The sequence below is a fragment of the Acomys russatus genome, chromosome 16 (genome assembly GCF_903995435.1).
Source record: "Acomys russatus chromosome 16, mAcoRus1.1, whole genome shotgun sequence".
Taxonomy (NCBI): Eukaryota; Metazoa; Chordata; class Mammalia; order Rodentia; family Muridae; genus Acomys; species Acomys russatus.
In genome coordinates, this window is record NC_067152.1 from 35,416,703 (window position 1) to 35,441,893 (window position 25,191).

General features: G+C 46.1%; 1 protein-coding gene across 1 annotated transcript; it reads left to right on the top strand.

Annotated features, from left to right (window-relative positions):
- Nucleotides 1–1,035: 1,035 nt before the first annotated feature.
- Nucleotides 1,036–11,476, top strand: Amz2 (archaelysin family metallopeptidase 2). The gene is made up of 9 exons (XM_051158952.1): nucleotides 1,036–1,106; nucleotides 1,560–1,653; nucleotides 1,997–2,105; nucleotides 3,099–3,381; nucleotides 4,164–4,337; nucleotides 4,424–4,552; nucleotides 8,199–8,362; nucleotides 8,875–9,051; nucleotides 11,174–11,476. Exons 3-9 carry the CDS (start codon nucleotides 2,067–2,069, stop codon nucleotides 11,324–11,326), a joined length of 1,119 nt encoding a protein of 372 aa, XP_051014909.1. The 5' UTR covers nucleotides 1,036–1,106; nucleotides 1,560–1,653; nucleotides 1,997–2,066; the 3' UTR covers nucleotides 11,327–11,476.
- Nucleotides 11,477–25,191: the final 13,715 nt, after the last annotated feature.

Sequence of the window (25,191 nt, forward strand, 5' to 3'; positions counted from 1 at the left end):
GCCTGATGACTCACACTGTAATTTCAGTGCTCAGAAGTCACAGACAGGAGCCTATGGTCATCCTCTGCGACATAGTGAGTTCAAGGCCAGCCTGGGTCACGTAAGACCCTCCCAAAATAAACAGCTCTGTCAACTTGGTAAGGGAGGGCAGTTTGGCTGAGGAAGGACATCACGTATGAACCTTGTTGTAGTAACTGCCACAAGGATAATATGCACAAGGTGGCAAGAGCACAGAAAGTTTGGGGGTTGGGTAGGAGGAAGGGTACAGAGATGTGGAGTGTGAGGTCCTTAAATTAAGTTCCAAGGATGAGAGGATGTTGACAAGGTAGTTGCATCTCCTGATCTCACCCGTCCAAGGTGCCTGAAGCTCCCAGAGATGCAAAGAAGGGTTGAAACAGGTATATGCTGGGTGGGCGGCGATCTCCTTGGGCTCCGGGGCTTCCCCTTTCAAGGCCTAAGGCTCCTGGGTGTCCCCGCTGGAAGCTCTTAGTTCCCCAAGGGCTCAAGGCTACCTACCCGAGGCCCCATGCCCTGGGGAACAGGTCCTGCTTCCTGACAGCCGGGGAGGCTACAGCAGTCTCGGTAAACCAACCAAGAAGGGAAGGTCCAGCGGGTGATGTGTCAAGCCGCGGACACGGCTGACTTGTTTGGACTCGGTGGTTAAATTACTCGGGCTCAGCCGTGGGCCACTGAGCATCTCCAACAAGTGGTCCCGTGACACTGCACCGCCCGCGAAGAGCAGGCCGCGGCGCCCCCGCGAGGGCCGGTAGGAAACAGCGACGACTGGGGGCTGGCTGGCACTACGTCGCCCTCTCGCTACACACATTTCACCTTGGGAGAGGGGTAGTCGGCGCTGCGGAATGGGGAGGGGCCACGCCGTCAGGGGAGGAACTAGGGCAGATGGGCGGGCCCTTCTTGGGGCGGGGTCAGTGCTTGGAGGAGGAAAGAGTGCGGTTAGGGGGCGGGGCAATGACCGAGAGGCGGGGAGTCGCATTCTGTGGGCGGGGCCGGCGGGGCATGCGTGACTAGGCGTGGTGCGTCGGGGCGAGGCGCATGCGCCCTAGGATCGCCGTGGGAGCGGGAGGGCGGCCTAAGGGCCTGTCCGGGTGAGGGTGGAAGGATGGAACCGTCGGGGCCAGGCAGGGGTGGAGGAGGAAGGTCTTGATCGCTGGGGAGGGGCGGATGTGGGAGGGGTGGTTGCGGCGGAAGCAGAGGGGACCTCGGGGGCGGGATGTCTCCTGAGAACGACGCCGGCCTTTCCGGTTGCTCCCCGGGGAGAAGAGGCGAACCCTGAGTTCCGGGGAGGCCCCAATTCACTCACCCGAGCGGAGACTGGGTGGCGTCTGCAGGGGCCGAGTCCGAAGTACAAGTTGCTATGGGCAACCAGCTAGCATGTCCGACGAGACCCAGTTTGCGTAGGATGTTCTGGTTATAGAGCCGTAGAATTCTAGGCGCCCTGCTCCGAGCAGTGACTCTAGGATGCTTCCCTGCATCCTTCCTTCGGCGTCACCATCCTCATTGGACTAGGATTTGACCTTCCACTCTGTCTTTTTTTATAGGGTGAAGGCGCCTTCCACAACCCTTTGCCAGACATGCCTGTCCTTAAAAAAACCTAAGTGGGAAACAGCAGCTGGAGGTTTCTCTTTTATAAAGGTAGGGAGACCGTGGGGAGGGGGGCGGGGAAGCACATTTTTTGCTTTAATTTCATCCTGTAAAACTAAAATCTCAGCCCAGATGTATAGTATTGAGATTGAGTTACAGTCACAATTTAGTCTATAGAGGCCTTTTTAGTCTGTGCCATCCTCCTGAGCTTCAGAATTCAGGAGTTAAGTGAGCATAGGTGTTAGCGTCAAATCAAAAAAAAAATCAGGGCTTAGTAAACTGAAAAACACCAAACCAAACCAAACCAAGAAACTGAAAAGGCCCTTTATTTAACTAGAAAACACAGACTGACTAGACAGAAATTTTCATCTTTTTTCTTTTCTAACTCGAAAAGCCTCGTGGTGGAACACCTGCTCGACCTGGTCCTTGGAAGAATGGAAGTGCCACATAGGGACTCGATATGAATGGAAAAGACCCGTCACCGTGAGTCTGGCACCTCAGAGGTTAGTCATCTTATGTCGTCCCCAGAGTTTCCTAACTGACAACGATAAGCTTAAAAGGCTAAGCTTAAGTTGCCAACCTGCAGTTAACTGACAGAACTGGGCATTTATGTTACTTCTCTTTTTTATTATTGCGTCTCCTTGAGTAACACTGGAAGGGATGAGTTTAGGTGGCTCAAGTGAGTCAGTTCAGAATATTGTGGTTATTGTCAAGTGACAGAGAATGTTGGTCATCACGTTAGGCTCTCGGGGTTACCACTAGTTTTTTTTTTCCTTTGCTTTTGTATGATTTTTAGTGTCTTGTTTTTGAAACGGGCCTCTGCCTCTTGAACGCTGGGTTTACAAGTGTCCCCACCATGCCCAACTTACCCATAGCTTTTAGGGTGGAAGCAACAGGTTCTGTGGGAGATGGAAGAGTGAATTTAATAATTTCCCTTCTAAGCTGGGCGTGGTGGTACACACATTTAACCCCAGCACTCGGGAGGCAGAGAGAAGCAGGTGGATCTCTGTGAGTTCAAGGCCAGCCTTGTCCACAAGTCTAGGACAGCCAGAGCTGTTATACAGAGAAACCCTGCCTCATAAAAAAACCAAAACCAAACCAACCAAACAAACAAAAAACCCTTCTAAGTCCTTAGGTGCTCTTCACCAATAGTACATGGGGAAACTTGTCCTAAGTGTGACATTTGAAGACTTTAGCGACAGGTCATTTATTCCTGAGAGAGGCATGATATATTTGAAGGATAGATCGTCCCTGCTACAGATGAAAGAATTTTCTTTTCTTTTTTTCTTTTCTTTTTTTTTTTTTGAGACAGGGTTTCTCTGTGTAGCCTTGGCTGTCCTGGACTGGCTTTGTAGACTGGGCTGGCCTCGAACTCACAGCGATCCTCCTGCCTCTGCCTCCAGAGTGCTGGGATTAAAGGCGTGAGCCACTACCCCCGGCTAGGAATTTTATATCAGTCTTCTTGTGAGCTTTTCTTCGCCCTTCTTGTTTGACAGATGCAGGTGCTACAGCACTCTGAGCACACGCTAAAAACAGCTCTCATCTCAAAGAACCCAGGGCTTGTGTCGCAGTATGAGAAGTTCAGTGCCGGGGAACAGCGTTTGCTGAACGAAGCTTTCCAGCCGTCCAGCAACCTGTTTGGGCCCATTACTGTGCATTCACAGTCAGATTGGATCACCTCCCACCCTGAGGCTCCGCAAGACTTCGAACAGTTTTTCAGGAATCCCTACAGGAAGGCGCCATGTCCAGAGAAGCACATTATCTACATACAGTCCATTGGTTTGTGCCGGGAATGTGAGGGTGTGGGCTTGACTCTCCTGTGGTGCCACTGCTGGGGAGACTTGGGGAATTGGGCTGGTGACCTAATTCAAACCAGCAAGTTTTAATCCATCCCATCCCCCTGCCCCCCCCCACCTCCAGCCACCCCCCCCCACCCCCACCCCCGGTGCTGGGAATTAAACCGAGGGCTCTATGCATCCTAGGTATCATATCATATGTGATAATTAAAACTATTGTTATTTTGTGTATGGTGTGGGAGGAGGCACATGTCCTATATCAAGGGTACGGCAAGGGACAGGTGGTGTGGAGTTGGTTCTCTGCTTCCAGTGAGATTGTCAGGCCTGTAAACACCTTCCCCTGCGGAGCCATCTACTTGGCCCTGTGAATGATAGCTAGTGGGAGGAGTTTTGTAGCCACGCCCACTTAACAGGGAAATTCTTTTTTTTTTTTTTTTTTTTTTTTTTTTTTTTTTTTTTGAGACAGGGTTTCTCTGTGTAGCCTTGGCCATCCTGGACTCACTTTGTAGACCAGGCTGGCCTCAAACTCACAGCGATCCACCTGCCTCTGCCTCCCGAGTGCTGGGATTAAAGGCGTGCGCCACCACGCCCGGCTGGAAATTCTTATCTTTTGACTTCCTGTTGTCGGCAAGGACTGGCTAAGATGTCCCTAGGTTTTATAGTGGATTCTGTTTCTGCTTGCAGACAGTTCGTAGAGTAAGGTGAAGCGTTATTCCCGTCCTTTTGAAGTCTGTCTCAATCTGCCGCCCCTTCCTCATCCCACAGGCTCGCTAGGCAACACCAGAGTTATCAGTGAAGAGTATGTTAAATGGCTCAAGGGCTACTGTGAGGCGTTTTTCTATGGATTGACGGTAAAGTTCTTAGACCCAATTCCAGTCTCTGCAACGAAGTGTCCCTTTAGAGTGAACGAGCACACACAAAACCTACAGATTCATGCAGGTCAGTGAAGCACCTTTGCAGTTTGGGATGTAGCGGAAAGGGCGGATGTGTGCAATAGACACTACACATGAGTTTCTCTGTAATAGGGCATATCCTGGCATTCTTGAAAAAGAAGAAACCCACAGATGCCTTCTGCATCGTGGGAATCACGATGATCGATCTCTACCCACGGGACTCCTGGAATTTTGTCTTTGGACAGGCCTCTTTGACAGACGGTATTCCTTTTTGATACTGTTTTGATATTGGTCAGCTTGAGAGTATTTGAAGTTATACAAAGAGCAGGGGGGGGTATGGGAGGGCCCAACCAGTAATATTTTCAATATTTAGAGCTGGCATTTTCCCTGGGTGCCATGCATGCCATAGTGGGAAGTGTGCTTTGAAAGACTGATGGAGTGGATCCTCTTCAGGGGGCCACGTACTCCCTACCTGACCTTGACCGCCATTTGGAGAGAGCTTGGGTAACAGTTCCTGTTCGTAAGCAATGCGTGAGATGCCTGAGACATACACAGGTGTTCACCTCAGCAGATGGGGAGCTTAAGTTATGAAGCAGCAGTTATTAAACAGCTTACAAAGAGTCGCGCTCTTATTAACATATGTAAAACTCTTGCTAATTCTGTGTGTGAGTGTGTGTATGTGTGCGTGTGTGTGTGTGTGTGTGTGTGCGCGCGTGCGTGCGTGCAAATGCATGCTCACATGTGCATGCACAGTACCTGTCATTGAACCCAGGCCTGGTTCAAGGCAAGGGCTCTTACACTGAGTTACATGCATCCTTAGTCCTTGCTGGTCGATTTTGCACTTTTGATCTAGCACAGATGGAATAGCCACCCACTAACGTATATATATACGTGCATACTTTCTTTTCAACCTGCACATGGCTTTATTTTTTTCCTTAAAAAATTGAGAATGTAGCTTATTCAGTGCTTGCCTGGAGAGCTGTCTTTGGGCTACATGTGGAAACGTAGCCCTGTAATCGGAGCACTTGGGAGGTGGAGGCAAGGGGGTCAGGAGTGTAAGATCTGCCTGGGCTACAAATACCCTGTCCAAAACAGCCCAACCAAACAGAAACAGCCACAGAAAGAAACCAGTGTTCTTGCTGGGCACGGGGGCACTTGAGATTTCAGCACTGGGGCGGCAGAGGAAGGAAGATCGTAGTTTGAGGCTAGCCTGAGCATTATTACCCATCAGAAAGGAAAGAAGAAGAGAAGATGACAACGGAAAGAGAGAAAGCCACCTTAAACCTCAAGTGGGGACATACTAATCGTTAACGCATTAGAAATTGCCTGACAATATAAGAAAGGGTCTGAAAGCAAGCCAGTTTCTTTCTTTTTCTTTTCTCTCTTTTCCCCCATTTCTCAACTTTGTTCTCGTTTCCCCTAGTTTTTGCTCTTCTCTAACTTCACACACACACACACACACACACACACACACACACCACACACACCACACACACCACACACACACACACACACACACACCACACACACACCACACACACACACACACCACACACACACACCACACACACACGTACACACACACACCACACACACACACACACACGTACACACACACACACACACCACACACACACACCACACACACACACCACACACACACACACACACACCACACACACACCCCACACACGCGCGCGGATGGGGCAGTTGAGAACCAAGGGCTGGAGGTAGCTGACGGTAGCCTGGACCTTTGCCAGGCTGAGGCTTTGGAGCAGGGGCTTCCCCGACAGATGTTTGTGTTAGGCGTGGGGCTGGGTCGATTCTGTCATGCCTCCATCCTCAGTGCTCCATCCCTCACGTCCTCCGTCTCACCTCGCTTCCCTCAGCATGCCCTTCTGAAGTCAGGGTTACAGTCCTGCTGTATGTTTTTATTGGATGTCCCCTTTTATTAACATGATAGAGATGAAAACATTAAGAACAAATGCAGAGCAATTTATCCAGTGACCTAGATACCACTAGTTAATTTTTTATATGCATTTGAGAGGAGTGGGCCAAGAAACATTACCCAAACTGTTTCTATTTTAATTATTTTTTTTTTGGGCAGGGGGAGGGGTGTAAGTTTTAAGCATATTATATGACATAAAACAAGACATATCAGGGTAGCAGTTGATCTGACATGAAATGAGTGTATTTACCACAAGAGGCCTGGTTTTCTTCAAGATTAAAGATTATATTTTAAGCAGAGAAACATTTAAAATGGTCTGGCTGAAGGGATCACGTGCAGTAGGCTCACACTTGCATGATTAGATTTGCTTTTTCTTTAGGAATACTCTTTCCCTAAATTTCAAGTATCAGCCTTCAGTTCCTGAGGGTGATCAAGTTGGATTGGACACAGTTACTGTGACTTTCTTCACTTACAAATAGTTTTATGAGCTCAGTGGTAGAAGGCTTGCCTGGTGTGCACAGTCAGGGCCCCAGCTCTGCTCCCTAGCACACAAACCAGAACAAACATCCATAAGGTGTTTTGTGTGCTTGAGTCTCTAGGCCTGAGCCCTAGTAACTGACACACACACATTCATTAACAGTCATGCCGTGTTGGTGAGCAGAGTTGTGAGACAGCTCTTGGGCCAGGAGTTAGGTGTCAGAACGTTCTCCACTCACACAGAGAGGGCAGGTACACCTCTGCCACCGCACACAGGAAGTCGGTCACCAGCCTCTTGAGAGAGTTGTCAGCACTTTTAAAAGGAGGTAGGAGACGGAGAAGAGGCTCTTCCCTTTAAAGACAGAGTCTCCACACAGGGAGAGCCAGAACCTTGACTGGTGTGTGAGGCAGGGGTCTGCCCTTGTGCGCTGCATGGGAAAATCATTGCTGTTTATCTTGACTCTCTTGGAGTACTTGTCTTGGACTATCTCTGAGTGAAGTCTTTTTAGGAGAAACTCTGTGAAACTTGCAGTTTCAACCATCTTTTGGTGTGTGTGTGTGTATACGTATATATATATATATATATATTTTAAATTAGCATATCTTTTTTAGTTTTTTTGAGACAGAGTTTCTCTATATAAGATAAGATCTTGGCTGTCTGGACTTGCTTTTGTAGACCAAGCTGGCCTTGAACTCATAGTGAGCCTCCTGCCTCTGCCTGGGATTAAAGGCATGCACCACCACACCCGGCTTATTAGCATATCTTTTTTTGTTTGTTTGTTTTTTGAGACAAGGTCTCTCTGTGTAGCCTTGGCTGTCCTAGAACTTACTTTGTAGACCAGGCTGGCCTCGAACTCACAGTGATCCACCTACCTCTGCCTTCCGGAATGTTGAGATGAAAGGCGTGCGCTACCACGCCTGGCTTTATTAGCATATCTTAGTTATGTGTAATAGTGGGATTCATTATGCCTTATTTACCCATGTATATAATGTGCTTAGCTCATGCTCACCTCCACATCCTCTGTTCCTCTCTCAGGTGCCCTTCCCACTCTTGTTGATTCCTTTCCTCTTAAATGGTCCCCTCCTACTCTCACCCACAGTGCGTGCGTGTGTGCACGTGAGTGAGTGTGTGTGTGTGTGTGTGTGTGTACACGTATGGTCATTTACTGGAGCATGACTGAGGGGTTAAGAAGCACAAGCACCTCACCTGTGGCTACCTCAGTGAAGAAAATGTCTTCTCCGTCCTCCAGCAGCTCCTCAGGGAGCGGCCTGCACCTGGTGAGCAGGGGCCGTTAGTTGCAGGTACCCTTCTTGATAGGAAAGTCTGGGACAAAAGTTCTTTGTGTGAACAGATGTTTTAAGTATTTCCAGTGGTTCCAGTGGAATCCGTCCAGGTGTGCACTGACTGACAGATGTCTGAGCAGGCTTGCTTGGTCTTTGCCTTGTGTATCTTACCTGGCAATTGCCTGCCCTCTCTTGTAGGTGTGGGAATATTCAGCTTTGCCAGGTATGGCAAGGATTTCTACAGCTCAAGATACGAAGGCAGAGTGAAGACTCCACAACGAACATCTTCCAGTGACTATTCCATCTTTGATAACTATTACAACCCTGAAATCACTAGTATTCTGCTGCGGCGATCCTGTAAGGTAAGGTGCTTAGAAGAATCTTCCTTTATTTTTTTATGTTTAGATAGAAGCTTTACCTTCCCCAGGACTCTTTGTATCCCTTAGAACTATGTGTTCAAAGGGCCCCTCTGTCTCATCACTGTCACCTAGTGTGCTCCTTAGCATGCAAATCAACTTACTGTTCTGCTGCCTCAGCCTTGAGTACAGGGATGACAGGCATGCACCACCACGTTTTGACAGTCACAGGTCATGGTCCTGTCATCTAGTGGGTAGAACCCGCTCATGAAGGTTCCCATACATGGAATCTGCCAGCCAACACATCAGCTGCACCAAAGGGGAAACCTTGGTCCAGGGGAAGTAACGAAACAGCCGTTGTTAACTGTAGGTCTGGGTACAAGATTCGCTGATGGTGGTAATGGTGTTGATTCTTATAAATCTATTTCTTGGAGAAAAAGCAACAGCAAAAACCCAACTAAAATTGTTGTGTAATTGCTGATGGTGGTGCCATAAGCAGCAATGTAAATGTCTTGCAGACTTTAACTCATGAGATTGGACACATCTTTGGACTGCGACACTGCCAGTGGCTTGCGTGCTTAATGCAAGGCTCCAATCACTTGGAGGAATCTGACCGGCGTCCTCTAAACCTTTGTCCTATCTGCTTACGCAAGCTGCAGTGTGCCATTGGCTTCAATATTGTGGAGAGATACAAAGTAAGTGGGGAGGGGTGCAGAGATGGGGGAAGTGGTAAGCTACATCGCAAACGGCATTTTTATTAGGTCTTTTAGAGCTATGATTTCTCAGAGGAAATTAGGTAAAGATAAACAGGAAACTGTGGTTTTAAAAAAAAGTAAAGAGGGCAGGTAAGATGGCTCAGTGGGTAGATCCTTGCCTGCCTTGCCACGAAGGCATGAGGAGCAGAGAGTGGGTCCCTAGAACCCACAGAAGGGCCCCTCTTTAATCCTGGAGCGTGGGATGTGGAAAGAGACTCCCAGAAGCAAACTGGCTAGCCAGAGTAGCAAGCTTTGGGGTCGTCGAGAGAAAAACCCTGTTTTACTGTTAAGGAAACAAACACCGGAGGTCAACCTTGGTCCTAGACATACACACACTGAACACACATGCTATATGTAAAAACAAAACATGCAGAGAAATGCCCCTCTTAAATCCTTTAATTTAGGGTGGAAGAGATAGCTCCTCAATAAAAGTGCCTTGTGCCCAACCCGCAGCCCTTGCACTGTGAAGACAGTGAAATCCTGTAGTCTATGGTGGAAGGAGAGACTGACTGCTGCAGGCTGCCCTCTGCTCCTGCCATGACATCCCTCCCTCTCAGCAATGGCAGTACATCCAAAAAAAGTACAAAAGTTCTCTCATGGTGGGTCACACCTGTAATCCCAAAACTCAGGAAGCTGAGGCAGAAGGATTGCCCTTAATGTCAAGCCAGCGTGGGTTGCATATGAGTTCCAGGACAGCCTGGTCTCTAGGTTGAGACCCTGTTTCAAAAGGAACAATAAAGAAACTTTAGTTTGGGGCTGAAGCGTTGGTTCAGCCATTGAGAGCACCTGCTGCTCTTGCAAAGGACCTGAATTTGGTTCCCAGTATCCATATGGTGACTTACAATCACATATGACTCCGGTTCCAAGGAATGCAGCACCCTCCTAAACTCAGAGGACACCAGACATACATGTGGTGCATATATGTGTGTGTGTGTGTGTAGATAGAACATGCCTAAAGATAAAACAAAGCGAAAGAAAAGAAGCTTCCATTTGACAATGACTGCCTTTTTAAAAGATGTGTGTAAGTGTGCCTGTGTGTGTGTATACGCCCTCTGAGGCCAGAAGGGCTTGTCTGGTTCCTTGGAGTTACAAGCATTTGTGAGTCACTGATGTGGCTCTGATGCTGGGATCCAAACCGAGATCTTCTGATAGAGCAGTTAAGTGCTCTTAACTACTGAACCATCTCTCCATCCTAGATAGTGACTGTCTTACTCTTAGAATTCAACGAAAAACAGTACAAGACACGTTTCTCTGATTTTTGTCCAGTTGGGTTAGGAGGGCTTGATTCTGCAGAGCAGGATACGCACTGACTTGTGTGGTGGAGTTCCTTCGTATAAGCATGTAACTGTGGCTGTACTTTCCCAAATCTGTGACAGACACACTGGCCTGTTAGAAAAGGATGGATGTGTTTAAGAAGGAAGAGCGAAGATTCCCAATAGGACACATCCCCGTGGTACCTGTGGTCTGCCTGTTCGTGCAGGGACAGCACTTGATACCCTTAGGTCAGCTCTCGCCTTTGAGCGTAGTTACGTTTACGTGAACATGCCCATTAGCTTTTAGCGCAGTACCTGCCTTATGGGATATTAAGCAAATTGAAAAAAGAAATTATAGTTATCTTGTCATCCTGAAATAGTGTAAGAATTAGTATAGTTGTTTGTTGTTGTTTTTTGAGGTAGAGTGGGGTTTCGTGCCATAACCCAGGCTGGTCTGGGATTCACTATGTAAGCCAAGGTAGCTGTGAAGCTGTGGGAGTCCTCCTGGCTCCGCCTGTTCTGACTGTTGAGATCCTCTGACCTGAGGAACCCAGCTCCCTGTGTCCTTTTGAGAACCGTTGCTTCTCTATTGTTGGTCTGTGCTGTTTCACTGGGGGTCACTCATGCCTCATGCTCCTAAATTACTCCATCAAATGCAGCCTGGTCACAACGACACAAACCACAGATTAGAAAACCCGACTGCAGTGCCAGTCACCTCACCTGAGACTGTTTACTGTTACTGCTTTGTTTTGAGACAAGGTTTCTCTGTGTAGTCCTGTGACTTGTTAAAATGTTTGTGTATTTTTAAGGCACTGCTGAGGTGGATTGACGACGAGTCCAGCGATGCATCAAGAACAACTCCAAAAAATAGTTCTGAGCGTGTGAACTTGCAGAAACCTGTGGAAGCCTTTAAGGATTGGAGAGAATGGATAGTAAGATGCATTGCTGTTCTCGAGAAATAAGGACTTCCAGCCGGGCGTGGTGGCGCACGCCTTTAATCCCAGCACTCGGGAGGCAGAGGCAGGCGGATCGCTGTGAGTTCGAGGCCAGCCTGGTCTACAAAGTGAGTCCAGGACAGCCAAGGCTACACAGAGAAACCCTGTCTCGAAAACCAAAAAAAAAAAAAGAAAAAAAAAAAAAAAGAAAAATAAGGACTTTTAGACAGGAGTCAGGGAGGTAAGAACTGATCTAGGTGTTTGTGAGTAGAGGCTTCCCTGGAACAAGCCATCTGCTGAGTATGCTGAGACCGCCTAACTAGAACTTCTCTGAAACCCCCGCACCGGAACCCCCTTCTTGAAGAAGATGGAACCCTCGCTGCCCTTCTCTCCTGTGTCACTTGCTGGTCTGTGGCAGTGAGCACATCTTTTCCACGCTTCCAATAGGATTAGGTGAAGCCAGGGGGTAAATAAATAAATACTTTAAAAATCACTGTGTGGCCCTAGGAGTGAACCGACACTTTTCCAGGGTTGCTTTTGCTTTGAGATGAGGTGCTTCCACTGTGAGTCACCAGGGCTGCGAGCTTGCACAGGCTGTCATCCTTGCTGTCTGCAGCCTCTGCTTCTGACCCATGGGTGCCCTTTGTTGTTTCCTGGCCATTTTTGAGCCTGTCCCTGAGGGAAGCGATGGCTTACATCTCTTCTCAGCAGTGATCCTTCCAGCAGCTGCTGCTGGTGGGGCTATAACACATTATCAGCTGTAACTTGTATGTGATGTCTGAGGGCCTTTATAGCTAACTAGTAATGGTGCTTACACATTTATTCTGTAGGGATAGGTGCCACTGAAGTTTATTCTTACAATGTTTTACCCACTTAATTGCTTTGTGACGTGTTTGAATAAGGAGTGTGACTGACTCCCTGTCAGGAAGCCAAGATGCCTGTGGTGGCCTGTCAGCCTTGGCACCAGTCAGTTGCTCTGGTAGTGAGCAGGTAGACAACTTTCAGGGTCAACAAATCTGTAAGATCAGTGTATCTTGGAAAATTTAGAAACTAATGTTATTCATGCCGGTGATATGGTGGCTTGTTCTACTTTATCTCCACTTGTAGTACTGGTTTTTGTTTTGTCGATGCTTTTCTTTGAGACAGGGTCTCTTTATGCAGCCTTGGCTAGCCAGGATATTTGCTGTATAGACCGGGCAGGCTTTAAACTCACAGAGATCCCCTGCCTTCTGCCTCCCAAGAGCTGGGACTAAAGGTGCCTGGTGATACTGGGGTTAGACCCAGGGCCTAGTGCGTGCTTAGCACTCTACAGCTGAGCAGCATCCTTGGCCCCCAGTTTCCTACTTTCCTACTTTATCTTTAAGGTAAGGCTTAAATTCCTTCCTTTCTCTTATTCATTTATTTATTTAACAGTGGGGCAGGGTGGGAAGGGCGAGGATGAGGGATAGTCTCAGGTTTATCACTCCTCACCAGGCCGCCATGCAGGGAACCTTGGATCCACCTGCCTGTTCCCTAGCCCGCACCCTGTGGGTGCTGGGTATCACACTTGGGCCTCTGCTTACAGGGCAAGCGCTTTACTGACTGAGCTATTTCCAGCTCTCGTTTTCCATTTGAAATCTAAATTCTTTCATTGTTGTAACTTACACAGTATAATTAAAAGCACTCTGACAACCAAACCAGTGGTTTTCCTTGGATATGCTTTCTTGGTTAAACTTTTAAATCAGTTTTGAAAATGGCAGCTTGTCATTGGCACCAATTGGAGACTGTTCCTGGTATGATGAAAAGAAGCAGAGGGCTTTCACAGGTTTTGTTTATGAAGTTTAATTCATCCTTGGCTAATTACTTAGTTATTCCCCGTTTTTCTACATTTTCTCTAATTTTCCTACCAGGTAAAATCAGTTCTCCTGTTGGTCAGTGTTAGTCATTAACCTAGAATGGAGATTTGCCTGGGTTAAAAAATTGGGAATTATAATACCTGGACAAGATAAAAAAGTTCATTGGAGCCTGCTCTGCGAAGGAGCCAGGAAAAAAGATCTTTTTGGAAGCATTTACTCTTGATGAAAATGGGACTGAATGACTAAATTTTATGCATCGAGCATTTATTAAGCAGCCTTAAGTGACATTATAACAAATTAGGTTGCATACACTCTGGGAGAATATTTTTAGGATTAACTTAATATAATTAAGGGCTGGTGAGATGGCTCAGCAAGTAAGGGCATCTGCCACAAGCCCCATGCCTTGAGTCTGATTCCAGGGACCCACATGGTAGAAGGAGAGCCAGCCAAGTTGTCCTCTGATGCAGTGCTTGCTAGTAAGGGACAGAGGGAGGTGGGGAGGAGAGATTGAGGAATATGTGTAATTTACTGGAACTCAAGCTCAGTGGTAAAGTGTCTTTTTCCTAGGAAGCAGGAGAGCCTGGGCTCAGTGCTCAGCCACATGCAAACTATGTTAGCGAGGGATTCAAGCATCTGCACGTGCTAAATGAACGCGGGATTAAACTACTGATGAAAATAATTTCCAGAAATGAATCTGAAATACCATTTGCTTATGTCACAATTCCTATGCTTTGGGTTCAACAGTTACATCCCTCAAGGGACTTTATCCCTCCCCCTACACACACAGAGAGGAGGGGGGGAGAGAGGGAGTGAGGGAAGGATCAAATGTTGATAGTAAACGAAAACAGAAGAGACGGCTGAACAGACGCAATGGGCAAGCATCTTTGTCCGGTTTGTGTTTGTTCCTACGTCATCTCATTCCTACTGGTTCTTTGGGAGCAGATCTCACAGTGTAGTCAGGCTGGCCTTGATCTGGCATCCTGCCTCAGTGCCTCTCCAGGGCTGGGGTCCCAAAAGCGCTCCTGACTTGCCTGCTTTTCTTTCTTTTTTTCCTTCCCTCTTTCTTTTTTTTATTTCTTCCTTTTTATTTTACGTGCATTGTGTTTTGCCTGCATCTATGTCTGTGTGAGGGTGTCAGATCTTGGAGTTAGAGACAGCTGCCATGTGGGTGCTGGGAATTGAACCCCGGGTCCTTTGGAAGAGCAGTCAGTGCTCTTAACCTTGGAGCCATCTCTCCAGCCCCCTGACTTGTTTTTCGAAGCATATATTTCTCTGGCACAGGGCTTTGACTCATCTCCAACCCCCGAAGGAACAAAGGGTCCGGGTTGTAGGTTGTTTCCACTCGGACGCCCCGGTGATAAAATCCAAACAGGCAGTGGCAGGACTGCTAAAGCCGACGATCCGGCCCTTCCCTGGCAGGAAGCTCGTCGCTGTCCGCAGCTGCTCCCTGGGTGTCGAGCTGCCAGTGACGGGCGACACCTGTGACCGCCCCTGGGAGGAGAGTGGAGTCCGCAGCTTGGCCTGCAGGCTTCGTCAGAAACCCAGGTAAACCTGACACACCCCACTGGGGGGGAGGTCCCGGCCACCCGGACTCCCATGGCCGGGCCTTGGGCTGTCTGAATGGCAGGGCACCTGAGCCAGGGTGGGGGTGGAGAGAGGAGGTGGGGAGATGGGGGTGCGGGGGAGGGTAGGGGGTGGGGTGGAATCAGGTCTGCTTTACAGCGCTTGGAAAGCTCTTCGCCAAAAGTTGGAATATCAGCGCTGGGGGTGTAACCCAGTGGTAGCCCTCTGGCGTACAAATTCGTGGGTTTAACACCCGCCTTCCCCCGAGTGCACCAACCCTGGCACCGCCAAAAAACTAGAGGCTTAGTCATCTTCTGGATTATTTTATCTGGAGCAACTCTGTTCAGTGGAAAAGGACCACAAGCCAGGCATGTAATTTTAACTCGTCTAGAAGCCCCTCTGACAAACGGGAAAAGTGGCAGCTGGAATTCCATTTCAGTAACGTTTATTCCCGTGCCACCCAAATGCCATCTCGACAGTAATCACTAAGAGTTGAGAGAGTTTGGTTTTTTAATAACTTGCTTTTCTTACCAAGTCTTTAAAAACCTTATCTGACACCTCAGCTTTAGCTGGCTGTCCCGTGTGACTATGGTACTGTGATGGACAGCACAGCTCCGTATTATGAACTAGGATCCCGAGCATTCACTACCATTCCTGATTTGGAGGCTTTAATTAATTAATTAGCTAACTAACTAATTAAAATTTACGCTCTCCTCACTGACAAGGGCCTGGCACTAACTTGGGATGTATTTCACATTGGGAAAGCAGATTGTGAAGTTCCAAATGCGGAGAGACTCCACAGGGCTCTACCATAGCTCCGCCCCAGTCCAAAATTTAATTCTTTATATAAAAAGAAATAACTACATCCAGCCCATTAGTATGCAAATTTGCTTTAATCTTTAATAAATGATAAAATCATATGTATCATTCACATATATATTTCTAACCCCAAAGAATCATTTTTAAGTAAGTTTATGATTTATCAGTAAATATTTGACTACATCCTGTTTTGTTTACCTACATACCTGGGGCCACAAAAATTTTTCAAGCAAAGAAAAGAGGTCACAAGTGGAAAAAGTTTAAGATGCCCTGATTCGGTGGATATAGATATAAGCCTGCAGCAGCTGTGTAAATGTATGACATTTAAGGCAGTGGTAAAAACTGGACCCGATTCAGGTTGTTCTACTGTCAAGGTATGTGTTGCTTTCAGGTGTGACCTTGTGTGAGTAAACACTGCCAGCCAGAAACCAAGCACTGTTTTCCAGGTTGTTCACACAGGGGCTTATGGGATTAAGCTTTTCTTCAACTTCTTTCTTAATCAAGTAGGGGCCATCTGGGGTTGGCAAAAAAATAAAATAAGATAAATAGAAATTTTTTTCAAAAATCAGAGGAATCAGTCTGAAGACTTCTGCCTTAGCAGAGGAATAGAGTCAGGAAAGCACCCGCTGTCAACTAAGGCATTTAGAAAGGAAACCAGGCTCATGAGGTGGCTCAGCAGGTGAAGGTGCTTGCTTCCAAGCCTGATGTCCCCTGTTTGATCCCTGGGTTATCTTCTGGCTTCCATCTGTGCACTGTAGTACACATGCATGTATACATACACACACACACACACACACACACACACACACACACACTACATCATCACCATCATCACCATCACACGCATGAAGAGAATTAGCCTATGGTTATCCTTCAGTGATAGAGCACATGTCTAGCATTTGTGAAGTCCTTGAGCTTCATTTCTAGCAACACACACACACACACACACACACACACACACACACACAAAAGAAGAAAAGAAAAAGAAAGAAAAAAGAGAGAGAGAAAAAAAGCTGCATTGATATTTCATTTGTTTCTCTGCAGTACTGGAGACTGAGCACAGGTCTTTCTGTGTCTTAGGCAAGTGCTCTACCACTGAGCTACATACCCAGCTCAACTGTGCATTGCAAAATAGTTCGTGGGGAAGGACTTGGAATGCCATGAACACAAAGACCAAGTCTGGGATGGTAGATATGCCAATTCCTTTGATTTGACCTCACTGCCCCTTGCGTACGTGTACAGAAGGGTCACGCTGAGCCCCATAACCACGTTGCGTCTCCATGTGTGAATGCACATCTGTTGGGCTCCAGGCGTGGGTGTATTCCCCCGCAGTCCCAGGCTTTGTGAAGCTATAGTGGAAGAACAGCGAAAGCCCTGGGCCAGTTTGGGCTGCAGGGCTGTGGGGGCAAGGTGGGTAGGAGCACACACATGGATGGGGGCCAGGCTAGGTCAGGATGAAATCGGAACTCATTTGCGTATCTACTTAGCCTCCACTAGTCTCTGCTCATGGATCAATCAGTATTTGCTCCTTCCAGCCAACATGCCATGTACCATACACGCTCTTGCTCGGCACTTCGAGCCCTGCCTTCTGGTCTTGGAATGACAGTGGTTTCTGTGCACAAGGTTCTCAGCCCACAGAGAAATTCACAGTAGCGCCAGACTCATGGGCTGTCACTGTAAATAGATGCCGTCTTCAAAACTCGTGGGACAAAGGGGTTTGCCAATCACCGAAAACTAATAAGACTCATTCGTTCCCACGTTTAGTCTCTTAGTATTTTAATACCAGGCACCATGTGCTAGCCTTTGCCAAACCTTCAGGGTATAGCAGTGAAGACAAAAGAGATTTAAAAAAAAAAAAAAAAAAAAAAAAAAAGCTTCCCTAAGAATAGAAGCAAATTCATTTGGGGTTGAGGGCTGAGATGGAGTCTCATGTAGTTCAGGAAGACTTGAACTTGCTATAGTCAAGGATGACTTTGAACTGATCCTACATGTATATGCCACCACTTCCGGTTCTGTGTGGTACTAGGGAACTGAACTCTGGGCTTCCTGCATGGTAGGGTGAACCCTCTACCAAGTGAACCATGTCCCTCAGTCCCAAATATTCTTTTGGATAGGACAGTTGGAAACGCCTCCATAGCGCTGGCATGTGGAACATTAAAGGATATGCCATATGCACGTTGAAGGGCAGGGCGTACCAGGCACAGACACCCTCAAGTGCTGACGGTTATAAGAACACGGAACAGTAAGAATTGACACATGGCAGCTCACAACCCTGTGTAGCTCCAGTACCAGCGAATCTGATGCCCTCTTCTGGCTTCTTTGGGCTCTGCATGCCTGTAGTGCACAGACAGACATTCGAGCTAAAACACCCATAGAAATGAGGGGGTGGGAGAGTGGGGTGGGGAATTGACCAGAGGCCAGCATAGTTGGACCAAGGGAGGGAGGGGGGAAGTAATAGCATCGTGTGGTCATCTAGGGCCTGTCCTTGAAGAGTTGTGGCTGCTCTGTGGGGATTTAAGGAGGCGTCTGCGTGTGGCTGACAAACCAGCTAGAAGATTACTGCTACAATGCAGTGAAGATGCCACTAGCTTGCATCACAGAGGGAAGCAGAGATGACAGTGCAGGCAGGTCCTGGATATATTTAGAAGGTAGAGCCAGGTGTCAGGGCTCAAGCCTGTAATCCCAGCCTCCAGGAGGTGCAGGCAGGAGGATCAGGTCAAGGTCATCCTTGCCATGTAGTGAGTTTGAGGCTAGCCTGAGCTACATGGACCATCTCCCAGAATAACCCCCCAACACACACACACACACAGAACCACAAACCCAAAACCAGTAGCTCTGATGGGATTTACAGAGATAGCAAAGGCTGCTGTCGTTTAGTAGTTGCTCTGAGTAAGAGGAGGGCTGTAGTTGATCAGCAAAGACGAAAGACGACACGGCCAGTGGACGGGAGGGTCTTTATCTAAGGAAGGAAGTTACTAGGCTATTTAACATGGTTGGCTTCTTGAGCGACTGGAAAGGCAAATCGTGACATAAATGCATGGCCCAAATTGTGTTCACTCTTAATAGTCTTTGCCAATGCGTTCTGTTGTCTGAGTTCCCCTCCAAGGACTCCATAAATACTGAAATAACATTCATTTGGATCTTAATTTTTAGTTTTTGCATGAAAACCCAAACTGCTAGTTTCTGGACACTGTTGTTGTCGTCTTTAGAACCGTTATAAAAATGAACACCAGGGGGACCTAGTCTCCTTCCCGTGCCTCAGTAAATAGCCCATCTATTGGATGTGGTGGACCTGGTTTCGGAGACTCCTGCTTAGACAGGGACAGCCTCTCTCACCTCGGTGTTCAGTTTATCTGTAGAAGGGACCCAGACTGTAATGCGTCTGGATTGCTTTTATGTGGCCTGATTTTAATGACTGTTTTAAATTTCAAAGCAATAGCTTCTAAACTCTAGATTACTTATCAGTGAACTCGAAAAATGTGGGAGCTTTTGAAATTAAGGATCAGGACAGACATCAGAAATTCAAGGCTGCCCTCGGCTGCGTAGTGTGTTCAAGGCCATCCCTGGCAGATCAGAGGGAGGGAGGGAGGGAGGGAGGGAGAGAGGGAGGAAGAAAATGAATTACGACGATTCTGGGTTTTAGTTTTCTTTGGATAATACCTCTAGGTGACTTGAATTCAGTCTGTTGAAACTTAGACTTAGGATGTAATTTACACTCTGTCACCACATATAAATAAGTGCCCCCGAAGCCACACACTGCTGGAGAATACACTGATACCTGTGTGGCTGGCAATGTAGCTCAGTTGATAGAGTGGCTGCCTCGGGTGTACCACGTCCTGGGTTTGATCTTTCAACACTCCATAGAGCTGGGCACTGTAACCGTGCCTATAACCCTAGCACTTAGGATGCAGCAGCTGGCGGAGTAAATGTGTAAGGCCATCCTTTGCTGACCTTCGTCAGCTGAAGGCTAGGCTGGGCTGCATAAGACTCTGCTTTTGGGGCTGGAGAGATGGCTCAGTGGTTAAGAGTACTGCTTGCTCTTCCAGAGGTCCTGAGTTCAATTCCCAGCAACCACATGGTGGCTCACAACCATCTATAACGTGATCTGATGCCCTCTTATGCAGATAAAGCACTAATATACAATAAATAAATAAATCTTAAAAAGAAGACTCTGCTTTCAAAAAACAAACAAAAACAAAAACAAAAAAACCCAAACCCCCAAAACATGACCTTAACAACTGGACAAAGGCACACAGCCTACATTTATACAGAAAAGACATGTTATATATACAAGGACAGGAAGTGATGAACTGAAAAGAGTAATCATGGAAATTAAAAGCCATTAATTAATTAATGCATTGGCAATTATTATGAGCTTGCCTATCTTTGACACCTATGATCTGAAAATTACTTTGATGAGGGGCTAGAGAGACGGCTCAGTGGTTAAGCGCACTGGCTGCTCTACCAGAGGACCTGTTAAAGGCTAGGCTCAAAACCAAAAATGTAAGATTTAATTTGCTGGGTGGCAGTGATGCATGCCTTTAAAACTCGGGAGCTAGAGGCGAGCTGATCTCTGAGTTCAAGACTAGCCTGGTCTACAGAGCAAGTTCCAAGACAGCCAAGACAGCACAGAGAAACCATGTCTTGAAAAAGAAAAAGAAAATAATAACAAAGATTAGTTTTATTTTCTTGTGTGTGTGTGTGTGTGTGTGTGTGTGTGTGTGTGTGTGCATGTGCATGCAGATGAGTGGCAGTGCCTGAGATGTCCAGAAGAGGATGTCAGATGCCCTGGAGGTATACTTAATGTCAGTTGTGAGCTGCCCCACTTGGGTGCTGGGAACTGAACATAGGTTCTCTGCAAGAGTGATGAGCAATCTCTCCAGCCCCTCCAATTCTTATTTTAATAGATTATGAGCTAAAAAATGCCTTAACATTCCCCCCAAATCAAATATTTTACATATGATAATTTTTATGAAATTCAAACTTCTGCATCTGTGATAAATTATTGAAGGCAACTATGCCCCCTCATTAATAGTCGTAACTGCTTCAGACCTACAATGGCAACTGAATAGTTTTGGCAGAACCCTTATGATAAGAAAAGCCTTAAGGCCGAGTGTGGTGGCGCATGCCTGTAATCCCAGCACTCGGGAGGCAGAGGCTGGCGGATCACTGTGAGTTCGAGGCCAGCCTGGTCTACAAAGTGAGTCCAGGACAGCAAAGGCCACACAGAGAAACCCTGTCTCAAAAAAAACAAAACAAAACAAAACAAAACAAAAACAAAACAAAACAAAACAAAACAAAAAAAAAAAAAAAAAAAAAAAAAAAAAAAAAAAAAAAAAAAAAAAAAAAGAAAAAAAAAAAAGAAAAAAAGAAAAAAAGAAAAAGAAAAAAGAAAAGCCTCAAGAATTTACTATCTGGACCTTTGTGGTAAAAGGTTGCCAGTCCTTTGCATTGAGTATGTGTGCTGTTTACTTAGAGATTTAGTGTTCCAAACAGGTGTATGCTGATACAGTGCCCGTCTAGCATACTCAAAAAACCAGGGTTCAACCCCCAGCCCCACAGAAATCAAGGTGGTGGCTCATGCCTGTAATCCCAGCACTTGGGAGGTGGAGACAGGAGGATCAGATGTTTAAGGTCATCCTTGGCTATGTAGTGATTTCAAGGTTGGCCTGGGCTACATGAGACCCCATCTTGAAAACAAACAGGAACCAAAAGAGCACGTGGAGCAACACAGGAAGTGTGAAAGGTTCCTGGGGCTTTCTGTAGTTGAGTTTAGCTAGTTGTATCAGCTGCCAGTCACTATGGCGACATGGCTGAGGTAAATATCTCCGTCCAGAGCTTACCCTCAATAGCCTCACTTCCTTCCGTTAGCCCCACCCCCCAACAGAGCCATGGCCTTTGAGGTACTTTTAACATCACGCTATTTTACCCTTTGTTACTTTCTTAAAAGGAGGGTCTTAAGATAGAGCCCTAGCTAGGCTGACCTTGGAACTAGCAGCCATCCTCCTGCCGCTGGCCTTACAGGTAAATGCCACAATGCCCAGATGTTGTTCCTTTTTAAAAAATACATTTAGATTTATCTTGTGTGCATTGTGGGAGAACACACATGCCATGGTCTATGTGTGTGGGTGTCAGAGGACTGTTCCTAAAGTTGGTCCCCTCTTCCATTATGTGGGCTCTGAGTATCAGACTCAGGTTGTTAATCTTATCTGAGCAATCTTGCTGGTCCACGTGTGCACACACACAGGCAAGTATACTCACATAACACACACACACACACACACACACACACACACACACACATACACACACACTACAAAGAAATGAAGTTCTTTGAGGAACAGTGGCATTTGCCTTTAATTTTTGTATGCAGGTGGCGGAGGCAGGAGGATTACCATGAGTTTGAAGCCAGTCTAGATTATATAGCAAGTAATAAGTCAGGCAGGGCTAGAGTTGAGACTCTGTTTCAGAAGGAAAGAAAGGAAAGAAGGAAGGAAGGAAGGAAGGAAGGAAAAGGGTCAGATTATCAGGTTAAATTATATTTCATTTTTAATTGAGAATATGCTTGCATATGATTAGGCTATTTAATTTTTATCTGTCCTGTTGTCTGTTATTTAATTCATCTTTTGAATTATTTCTAAAGCATTTAAAAATAATGTATAGGAAAGAGTCAATAGAAAATAAATGATCAAGCCTGGCACCATGGTATACACCTTTAATCCTAGGCAGAGGCAGGAAAATTTCTGATCTACAGAGTGAGTTCCAGGACATCCAGGGCTACACAGAGAAACCCTGTCTCAAAAAAAAAAAAAAAAAAAAAAAAAAAAAAGTCAGCTGAACATAGTGTGATGAGGCAGGGATACGTAGAGTGTGTGGCCAGCCAGTCAGACTTTGTCTAAATAAATAAACGAATGATTTTTAGCGTTGTGCAAAGAACATGTGTCAGCAGAGTGCTGAGACACAAATCTCTAACACCCCCTCTGCCACTCCCCCACCCAGGCCTTGGGGTGAAAAGACAGAGGTCAGGGAGAACTAGTGCAAACACTGTTTTCTGACACGATGGAACCACTGCGATTGTGAATCTAAGCAGCTGTGACTGCTGGCACAATCAAGCCAGTCACCTTCCGCACAGATGGTGGGGGAGACCATGAGCCCCCAGCATGGATGTGGGGGTGCAGACTATGAACCCTCAGCACAGATGTGGGGGGTTCATGAGCACCCAGCACGGATGGGGGGAGACCATGAGCCCCCAGCACAGATGTGGGGGGAATCATGAGCCCCCAGCTTTAGCTGAGGAACTACAGACAGGTGGCAGAAGGGAGAGTCTGCTTTTTTAGGGGTGTGGACTCTGGTAGGTCCATCTTGCTTCACACCCATTACTACACAAACTGGGCTCCATGGGTTATAAAACAACAACAAAAAAAGAAGCAAGGATGGAAGGAAGACAAACAAACAGAAATAAGGAGGGAAAAAAAAAAAAAAAAAAAAAACACCAAAGGACACAAAGTAGGGTGGAAGGGAGGTGAGGTGGGTCTGGGAGGACTTAGGAAGAGTTAGAGTAAGGGCTGAATATGATTTAAAAAAAAAAAAAAAAAAAGACACTGTATTTCTCTCAATGAGTTAAAAAAATAGTTTTAAAAAATAATTTATTTAATTTTATTTTATGTGCATTGGTATGGGGGCAAGGGTGTCAGATCCCTTGGAACTGGAATTACAGACAGTTGTGAGCTGCCATGTGGGTGCTGGAAATTGAACCTGGGTCCTTTGGAAGAGCACACAGTGCTCTTAACCACTGAGCCATCTCTCCAGCCTCGAAAAAGTAATTTTCAAAGAAGATTCTGAACATTTTTTTCTCTGCTTCCTGACTACAGATGGGGGGAGGGGAAGGTTGCATAAACCACACCTTGAGAATCATTGTGTGTCCTGGGGTAGCTCAAAGATTTACAGTTTCTGAAGTCAGTAAAAAGCACATCAGTACAGAAGAACATCAAAATCTTTAAATAAAAAGCCATAAATTTATTGTAAATCTAGAAGTACCAGAACGCCACTCATACAGAACAAATCAGCAATCCTGTGGTGTTTTTTTTTTTCTTCCCAACTTTTATAGTCTCAATTGTTGACATACTGAAATTGGCAAACATTTTCTTGTCTCATGCAGTAAACAGAATAAACTTAGAGTAGATCCTTCAGAAACCAGTTATAAATATTAAATCGTATCGAACATTCGTAGTACAAAATAGGTTGTAAAGTGCTGAAGTCACACGCGTCTGCAAAGCTGCCCGCAGCCTAAAGCATCTCTTAGGGCAGCCCCGCAGAGCTCTGCTACATCTACCTTGCTTTTTTGGACAGACACGTTGTCTTCAAGTCACTCACCCTCCCCAGAGTTTTCCAGATTGTCCTATTTCTATGGCTGATAAGATGCTGTATAAAACGTGGCCGGTGGTGACAAACTACACCATTTTCATTTCAGTGCAGAGGAAGGTTCAAGAGTGTGTGTACCTGTACCCAGACTAGACTTGTTCTAAGTTCCCCCTGAGTTGTCATTAAAATAAAGATGAGGACAGATTGAGCAGCAAGCATCGGCCACCCGGTTGGGGAGATGCAGTGAAACAGACAAGGAAGCAGCCCCCCTCATCCTCACACTGCCAGAGTGCAGAATATGCTGTACACACGTAGCGTAACTCGCCAACAGTGGTGACCAGGTACCTGGTACCCATGGCAACTTAGGACAACCGGGTTCTATGGAAGATGTAAATTGCAAATTGTAACTCGTGATAAGAGACGTAAGCATTTCTCCAACTTCAGATGAAACGAAGAAATGCTTGAACAGCTAAAGATTCAATAACAACAACAACAAAAACCACTGGAAATGTTCCAACAATTCAATGAAATATAATTCTGATCAAAGAAGATCCTCAAGTATTCTTAGGTGATAGTTTAAAAGCTGAGGCGGTTTGCCACCCGTTCTTCTCCTCTGGCCCCCTTTAAATAACACACATTGCCTTTAACATTACAACTCGGCTGTGGAAATGGACGTTATGAGACAAGAAAAGCTTTCTGAAGCAGTTAAAGAGCTGCAGAAAGGAGGTTACAAAAATGCTGTGTGTATCTCAAACCACCGTTTATTTATTTTGATTATTCGTTGTTTTATTCTTTTGCATTTTAGAAGTGTGTGTGGGTGGGTGCATGCATATCGTAGCATGTGTGTGGAGGTCAGAGGACAACTCAGAAGTTGGTTCTCTCGTTCGGCCATGTGGGTCCTCAGCATGGAATCAGGCCATCAGTCTTGGCGGCAAGCACCTCTACCTACTGAGCCATCTCACCTGTCCTGTCTTTTGATCATTTTAATTGTTCTAGAATAACTTAATAATAAATAGTGGTTTAAATTAAAGATACAACAGTCACTCACTTCTTGAATTATGAAAAATAGGAAACACGAACGCAATTTAACATTTCTATTGAAATACTTATGGTGAGGACTGGCTGTAAAAATGTAGTAATCTTCATGTTTATGAAGTTCAAGTTGTTATATGTGTTTAATTTTTTGCATATTAATAAAATGCTTAGTTTTAAAGCATTGCTTTCTTTCCATGCAGTATTTAGAAAACCCAGAAGCCAAATTTTGTCAATGTAAACTTTAATACATTTTTAAATTGTTTTAAAAAAATTTACTGT

Bases quoted from the DNA above. Each gene is read 5' to 3' on its own strand.
- Amz2 (XM_051158952.1), top strand. From the start codon at position 2,067: ATGGAAAAGACCCGTCACCGTGAGTCTGGCACCTCAGAG. The intron at 8,363-8,874 runs GTAAGGTGCTTA...AATGTCTTGCAG, and splicing joins TGCTGCGGCGATCCTGTAAG to ACTTTAACTCATGAGATTGG. The intron at 9,052-11,173 runs GTAAGTGGGGAG...TGTATTTTTAAG, and splicing joins ATATTGTGGAGAGATACAAA to GCACTGCTGAGGTGGATTGA.